The sequence below is a fragment of the Echinops telfairi genome, unplaced genomic scaffold (assembly GCF_000313985.2).
Source record: "Echinops telfairi isolate 266 unplaced genomic scaffold, ASM31398v2 ScPeMD7_3533;HRSCAF=4204_0, whole genome shotgun sequence".
Lineage (NCBI taxonomy): Eukaryota > Metazoa > Chordata > Mammalia > Afrosoricida > Tenrecidae > Echinops > Echinops telfairi.
The window spans coordinates 9,277,130-9,284,720 of record NW_022107431.1 but is presented as its reverse complement, the minus strand read 5'-3'; the positions used below and the strand labels follow the sequence as shown (position 1 = coordinate 9,284,720).

Below are 7,591 nucleotides of genomic sequence, written 5' to 3'. Positions count from 1 at the left end.
TCTTTCCAAACTCAGGAGGCTGGGTGGGGCGGATGGTGACTGGCTTTGTGTATTTCCTGGGTCTAGCTGCCTCACTCTGCCGGGCCAGCAACAGCTAAGGTTGAAGTCCCCGGTGCTGAAGAAGCAAGCCTGCCCCCAGTGGAAGCACTCCTTCGTCTTCAATGGGGTGACCACTTCTCAGCTGCAGCGGTCCTGCTTGGAGTTAACTGTTTGGGATCAGGCCAGCTTTGGCATGAACGACCGCTTGCTGGGCAGAGCCAGGCTTGGTTCAAGTAAGTCCAAGGGAGACCTTTATGGGGGTCCAGGTGACAGGGTTTGTCCCGAATGATGGTCTTACCCGAACAAGATTAAACTCCAACAAAACCCAGCCACAGCAGCAGAGGGCTCAGCAGGGGCAGAGACGGCCTTGCCTGCCCAGTGGGAATTATGAAGTCTAATTCCTGCTCACTACGGGGAGGTAATAAAGCCAAGTATTCCAACGATGTAAATCAGATTTGAGTCTGCTAAAGAAATAGACATTACAGGCCTCAAATAAGAACGAGGTGCACTGTTTGCTCGTTTCTGGCATTGGTCATGAAAAGATTATTCTTAAAGGAGCCTATCTTCTTAACTCGCACAAAAGGCAATTCAGAAAGCATTTCCTCAGGAGCCAGACAAAATGGCAGTGCTAGCACGCTGCATTGCCCCAGGGAACCCTGCGTTGGGCCCTCAAAGGCTAATGAAGATGCCCACACACACTTCCACAACCCCCAGCCAGAAACTCGGGACAAACAGGACTCATGAGAACTGTTTTATAAGGCATGTTGGCCATAACGCACCTTCTCCCCCTCCTTTCCATAAGCAACTCTGGGTCACCCTATCTTGGACCACTCCCCGACTGCCCCTGACCCAGGTAATGTATTAAGTGGCCCACTGCCTTTGGAGAGGCAGCAAACCACCCAACTGTCTCCACTCAACTCACTGCCATTGAGGTAATTCTGACTCAAGGCCACCGTGCCGGGCAGGGTAGAACTGCCCCTGAGACTGTTAACTCTTTCCGGGAGCAGAAAGCCCCTTCTCCCACGGAGCAGCAGCAGCAGCTGGTTTCTACTGCCGACTTTGCAGATGGAATGATGCCTCTGTCGGCAGCCAGGCACTCATTTCGAAGCACTGGGTCTGCTGGGGTCTGACCTTGATCAGCATGGTAACCTGGCCTCCAAGTCAAGGTGACCTGGCTGGCCCTTTCTAACCTGTGGATGACAGGGATGGTCGTGACTGCTTATTGCTGTTGTTTTATTCCTGTTACAGAGGAAGAGAAGCCAGCTAGCACTGCGGACTCCTGCTCCCCATCCAAGCTCCAGTGGCACAAAGTGCTCTCCAACCCCAACCTGTGGACAGACATGACACTCATCCTACACTGAAACGGGCTGCGTCCCTGTGGGGCTTCTCCCAGAACCGGGCAGCTGGTCTCGGCTAAAGAGTGGGCGCTCTTCCTCCCCCACTTGGGTTGTGTAGCACAAACGTATTTAAATACAGAGCAGTTGTTGACATTCTAGAACAATGCTTCCTAAACAGGGTGATACTGCCTTCTGGGGGGTGCTGGGTGACGGGGCAGGGGCTACAGAAGCAGATGCCTACACTTTATCCTGGATTATGGGCGAGAATACACACTTTTTATATCATATTTTTGTCAGGGGCCATTGAGCAACCCCCCCCCAAAGGTAGCAATGATTTGGGAACCTATGTTCTTCAAGGTCTCGGGCTGGTGGGAATTCAGTAAGGCTCATTGGTGACCTGCCTCCCTGCACTCCAGGGAGAGCGACTGTTAAGGTATTAGTTGGTAGCCATTATGTGCATATCTAAGAGTTTTCAGTGCAAATGAAGTTTCAGTCCTTCATGCGATGGAGGAGTTGGACTCATGGTGACCTGGTAACCTCGTGACAGGGGACCGCACCCGTGTTCCCGGGCCGCAGCCTGTAGCCTCTGCGTGAGCAGACTCGATGGCAGTAATTTTGGTTACTCTCGGTTTGCAGCACCTCCTTTTGGTTACCAGCCCAACACAACCAGTGGTGCCTCTCCCACAACTGCACAACTGTTTTGTGCAATCCAATGTCCAACAAAATGAGACACCGCCCGGTCCTGCACCAGCCTCACAGTTGTGACATTTGAGCCCACTGTTGCGGCTACCATGGCGATCGATCTCAAGGGTCTGCCTTCTTTTTCGCTGCCCCTCTACTTTACCCAACGTGATGTCCTTCTCCAGAGACTGGGCTCTCCCGACATGTCCCAAGTAGCGAGATGAAGTCTGGCCATCCTTGCTTTGTGCTCGTAGAGCTTGTACATGGGTCCAGAGGCATTTGTGGGCATAGAACACAGGGAGAGTGCATGGTTTATCATTAGGAGAGGTGTGCGTTGGGGCCCTCCCCTCCCCTGTAACCTCCCACACCAAGCCCCCTGCCACCAAGCCCATGGTAACTCACAGTGACCACGTGTGGAGTTCTGAGACTCAATCTCGACGGGGCAGACAGCCTCATCTTTCTCCCAGCAGAGAAGGTGAGTTTGAACCGTCCACCCTGTGGTTAGCAGACCTATGCTTACCCCACAGCCCCACCAGGGCTCCTCAAAACCAAACCTTCACTGCCACAGGGTCGGTTCTGACGCACACAGAACCACCCACCCGCCAGGAAGATCCCTGGTGTCAGGAGTGGTGGGATGTCATGGTCCAGATAAGGCTGCCTGGTGTCCCCTCAGCAAAGCACACCTGAAGGGACCGTGGGGACCCCTGGGAGCCCCAAGTCACCCACCCCACCGCGGGCAGGAAAACAGACACAAAACTGCACACGGCCAGCAGATCTTTATTTCACGTGGCTACATGCGGCACCCAAGCAGGGCGAGCCCAGGGTGTGGGCACCACACTCCTGCAGCTTCTCCAAGCTGAGGAGAGGGATGGACAAGGGTCTTATGAAACACACGGGGTGATAAAAGCAGGCTGAAGGGGTCCCTCCGTGGGTGGAGTCTGCATGATTAACAGTGTGCATTTTCCAAACAAGCTGCGTTGTTAGAAAATCAAGGCGCGTAGTCGTCGGCATGCGCTGAGTGCACGACCGGGCAAAAAAACCAATACGCCTCACTCCAGGGGGATGAGCAGGGAACCGGTCTCCAGGCGGAGTAAGTGCCGCATGTTGCGGCTTTTCACATGTGTAATTCTTTTAATCTTCTGTAAAAGGTAACAAAATATACAGAACAAAACTTTCCCTTTTGAAACTAATGTTACAAACCCATATTATCACTTACGTATAAATACTAGCCTCTACAGCGGAGGGTTAATTAGGTGCCACGAAGTCCAACAGTGGATTCCTCTGTGAAGCAAAACCCGAGAGTTTGCAGCCACGAGGGCCTCGGCCACTGTTGGGGGGACCATGGCCAGCGGGAAGGGGTGAGACCTAATTTTCAAAATAAATTCATCCCTCAAATTCTGCACCCCCTCAAATATACAAAAAAGATGAACTCTTCGTAAAAAAACCAAGGACGAATCAATCAATTGAGCTCGTTTCAAATACTTGGGGGGGGGGGGGGAAGAGTATGGCACGGAAGGTCAGCCACCAGGTGGTTTTAATTGAACTTAATCTTATCACAAAGGCTGACGTGCAGCCACTGACTTTATCGGCATCTGTCCTGATTCAAATCGGCCTGCTCCACACACAGCAGGCCTCGACCAGATAGACAATCATGATCAAACTCGGGCCGTTTGGCACTATGGTACAATTGGGATAATAAACCAGGGAAGCTTCCACGGGCCCCAGCCCCCGAGCGCGCCCACTGAAAGAACTACTCGCTTTTGAAAGAAATGAATATGATGCGAGCTTTCTAAATCGAGAAGACTAGAAAACAAAAAACAACCCCCCAAATGCACGCGTTGGACGTGTGTGGCGGCAACGCCGATGCCGTCACACCGGAGGCCGGCCCCAGTCCTGCCGCCTGGCCGGGCATCTACATGGCCTCGAACTCGTCGATCCGCTGCTTGGTGTTGCCCTGCCGGATCTGCCGCAGGGTCTTGTACTTGTCCCGACCCTGCCGCATGTTCTCGTTGTGGATGATGTCATTGTGGGTCCTCTTGTTCTCGTCTCGGGCCTGGGACAGCTCGCTGGTCAAGGTCTGCAGCCAGGGGGAGACTCGAGTCAGGTACTGACCTGTGACAGGCCACCTCCACTGTCCAGGAGATGCCCTCCTGGCCCTCGCCCACCAGGAAAAGCCATGGGGAAGAGGAGGAATGCAGTGGGAACTGCCTGAGGACAAGGCCAGCCTGTGGCAGCTCCATGTGCTCCGGCTTCAGCCGTGAGTCCACCTTTGCTCTCACCTGCTGAGCTAGCCTCCCCCGAGCCCTGCCCTGCTGTTAAGCCCCACCCCGTCTTCAGCAGCCCCCGGGCTCTCCCTGTAGCCTGCCCACCCGCCCGTACCCTCAGCTGCCGCTGCACACGCTCGTTCTTCTCGGCCTCGGTGACGCGCTCCTCCTCGTTGCGGTCGTCCCTGATGCCCTCGCTGCAGAGCTCGGCGCTGTAGCCCGTGTACTCGGTGCCCTCCTCCTGCGGGCTCTCCTGCACGTGGTAATTCACCGGCTCGTACGCCGGGGGCGGCGGCGGTGGCGCCGTCATCACCAGGTGCAGCTCCTCCTTGGTCTTCACCAGGTCGTCCTGGGCCTCTTTGGCCTGCGGGGTGGGGCGGGGTGGACTCGGTCAGACAGGTGAGCGGCCTCAGCACTGCCCGTCATCTCAGTACCAAGGTCGCCCCCCTTTTGTAAGCACCACTTAAGAATCATGGGGTGCCACTGACCCAGCCCAGGCACATTCCCCACCCAGCCTCGGGGGACCTCCCTGTGTCTGTGCCCTAACTCCTCGAATGCTCAGGAGGACCTTCTCCAAGGACCTGTTTGTTTGCTGAAGGCCTGCCATCTGTATGTCCTGAGCGTCGGTGGGGGTGGGTGGGAAGGAGGGGCCCCTGTCCAGAGGACTCAGGCTTGAGACAAGTTCTCTGGCCTCCATGCTGCTCCTCCTTCCTGAGCTGCAGGGCGCTGAGCCCCAGCCCGGGCCTGGGCTGCAGGTGCAGGTGGACACCTGTCCTAGAGCAACCCGACGAGCAGATATTCCCACCACCCGCCTCTTGGAAGCTATCTGTCCCTGGCCACACACAGCTACTGTGTGGCCGGGACCTGACTGCGGCCCAGTCTGGGAAGGCCCAGCCAGTGGGTGTCCCCACAGTGCCACGCAAAGCACCCTGAGGCCCACTGTGAGGCCTACTGGCATGATGGGATGTACACTTGCCCTGATGGGGCTGCCCCGTGGTGGCCAGCCAAGGTGGGCCGAGAAGGAGCAGTCCTCCCCCCAGCTCCGTTCCTCTGAGATCCGCCCCCTGGGTTGGGCAGGCACTGAGAGCCCTCCTCCCTGAGGCCCATTCCCCAGGCTCACCCGGTGCTGCCACTCCTCCACCTCGTCCTCCTTGCGCCTCCGAGCCTCCTCCAGCAAGGCGATCTTGGCTGTGTACTCAGCGAGCTCGGCGGCCTGGCGAGGGTGTTCAGAGTGACTCTGGGGACCCTCACATCAGGGTGAACGGCCCCCAGGGTGACAGGCCACATCCCCTAAGGCCGCCCCCCCCCCCTGCCAGCCAGCCAACTGTGCATACATGTGGAGAGGGCACAGGGGATCTGCACGCAGGCTAACACGGCTGGGTCACTTTACACCCAGACAGACACTCCTGGAAGGCAGGTGTCACTTTCTCAATCCCCAGCCGCAGCCTCTCCATAATTCAGCATCCTGAAACCCGGCGATCCGTACCAGCTGCTCCTGGCTCTTTATCTGATCCACGGCCTGCTTCTCCAGCTCCTCCTTGGCACGCAGCGCAGCCACGCGATCCGCCTCCAGGCGCTCGGCCTCCTCCTGGGCGCGCTTCCTCTCCTCCTCCAGCTGCAGGGCCCTCTGGATCTGGTCAGAGAGTTCTGGAAGGCAGGCACAGGCAAGGCCACTTACAGACCCTGGGCGGCTGAGCGGAGTCACGCACTAGGGGGCGGGGATGGTGTCCCCGCGTGAGCCTTCTCCCCGGAACATGGAAATGAGCCTCCATCACACAGCCCCGGTGTGTTTCACGCGTTAACTTCCAACCCAACCCCAAACCCAAGCCCACGGCCATTGATTTCGTTCTGACTCGGGGCAGAACTAACCCCGTGTGTCCCCGAGCCGGTCACTCTTCACAGGAACGGAAAGCCCGGCCTTCCTCTCATGGAGCTTGCTGTGGTTTCAAACAGCTGACTTTTCAAGTTCGTAGCCCAGTGTTTAAGCCCGTTTGCCACCAGGGGCACAGTGATGACTTCAGGACATTAAAAACAAGGGACTGAAACCACGATACAAAGCTGGCATAACCCGGCTCTCCCCGGGGTGGGATTCCTGGTCCTGTGGCGCTCGCCTTCCTCAGAATGATCCGCGCATCACCTGGCTAAGCCACCCACCTCGCTGAGCCTTCATACCCAAACCAGGCCAAGGGGCACTGCAGCTAGTGCACAGGACTGTGGGAAATTGTTCGTGGCCCTCACCCAGGGGGGCCAGGCTGTCATCCTCAGTCTCCAAAACTAAAGGGGTCCTGGTGGGTGGTGCTGTCAGGTAAGCACTGAACTGCTCGTAAGGTCAGTGGTTCAAAGCAACCAGCTGGTCCTCAGGAGAAAGATGAGACCACCCCCCAAGACTGACAGCCTTGGAAACGGTCTATGGGGTGGAGGGGGGGACCCGAGTCAGAATCAAGTCCATGGCAGTAGGGTTGGTTTAACAGAGATTGATTGTGTGTGTGTGTGTGTGTGTGTGTGTGTGTACACGTGTACACAATCACACATCCACTGTTGGTCTCCGCCGGGCGCTCTGGAAACCCCAACTTCCCACGGGAGCTCCGGCTCAGAACCCCGTCTGACCTTTCTCAGCCTTCTTGGTCTTCTGCTCGTAGTCCTGGAGCCTCTGCATCAGCTCCTCCTTCTCCCTCATCATCTGCTCCTTCTCCCTCTCAACCGTCTCTCTGCGCTTCTTCTCCGTCTCCAGCTGTTGCCTACCGCGGGGGGAGGCACGGGGGCGCAGCAGGGTTAGGCCTCACCAGGGAGGTGGCTGGGGGCCCAGCAGGGGTCCGCCACACTGGGCCTTCACTAGCCCCCAGGGACAAACAGGGTCTCGAAAGCACACCACACCCATCCTTGACCGCAGTCCTCCCCGCCCTACCTTGCCCGCCTGGACCACCCGCCGGACCCCTCATCCGGCACCCCGGGAGCCCAAGCTCGCTCAATGCCGCTGAGCCCGCCCGGCCCTGCCCTCACCGCTCCAGCTGCTTCTGGTGCTTCTCCTCGCGGGCCTGGGCCTTCATCTGCTGCACCTCGATGGTGTCGGGCTTGCGGCGGCGCATGTACAGCTCGTGGTTGCCCATGCAGAGCTGCAGGATCCGCTTGTTGATCCTCAGGCGAGGGGCGTAAAACACGAAGTCCTGCAACACAGGGCACGGCCACCCTCAGGATCCACGCCCACCACAGAGCACGGCCACTCAGGATCCACGCCCAGCACAGGGCACGGCCACTCAGGATCCACGCCCA

At 57.6% G+C, this 7,591-nt stretch overlaps 2 protein-coding genes across 2 annotated transcripts in view; one reads left to right on the top strand and one right to left on the bottom strand.

Moving 5' to 3' along the window:
* The window catches only part of SYTL3 (synaptotagmin like 3), a 66,526-nt gene extending 64,997 nt beyond the window's left edge, over positions 1 to 1,529 (top strand). The window contains exons 15-16 of the mRNA XM_004702099.2: positions 67 to 272; positions 1,288 to 1,529. Coding sequence (XP_004702156.1) covers positions 67 to 272; positions 1,288 to 1,400 — 319 coding nt within the window. The 3' untranslated portion in view covers positions 1,401 to 1,529. The remainder of the gene's footprint in view (positions 1 to 66; positions 273 to 1,287) is intronic.
* A 1,289-nt stretch (positions 1,530 to 2,818) lies between these two features.
* Positions 2,819 to 7,591, bottom strand: part of EZR (ezrin) — a 62,394-nt gene continuing 57,621 nt past the window's right edge. Inside the window, exons 9-14 of the mRNA XM_004701928.2 lie at positions 7,322 to 7,485; positions 6,929 to 7,059; positions 5,808 to 5,968; positions 5,442 to 5,534; positions 4,437 to 4,685; positions 2,819 to 4,134 (exon numbers count right to left, since the gene is read on the bottom strand). Coding sequence (XP_004701985.2) covers positions 3,970 to 4,134; positions 4,437 to 4,685; positions 5,442 to 5,534; positions 5,808 to 5,968; positions 6,929 to 7,059; positions 7,322 to 7,485 — 963 coding nt within the window. The 3' untranslated portion in view covers positions 2,819 to 3,969. The remainder of the gene's footprint in view (positions 4,135 to 4,436; positions 4,686 to 5,441; positions 5,535 to 5,807; positions 5,969 to 6,928; positions 7,060 to 7,321; positions 7,486 to 7,591) is intronic.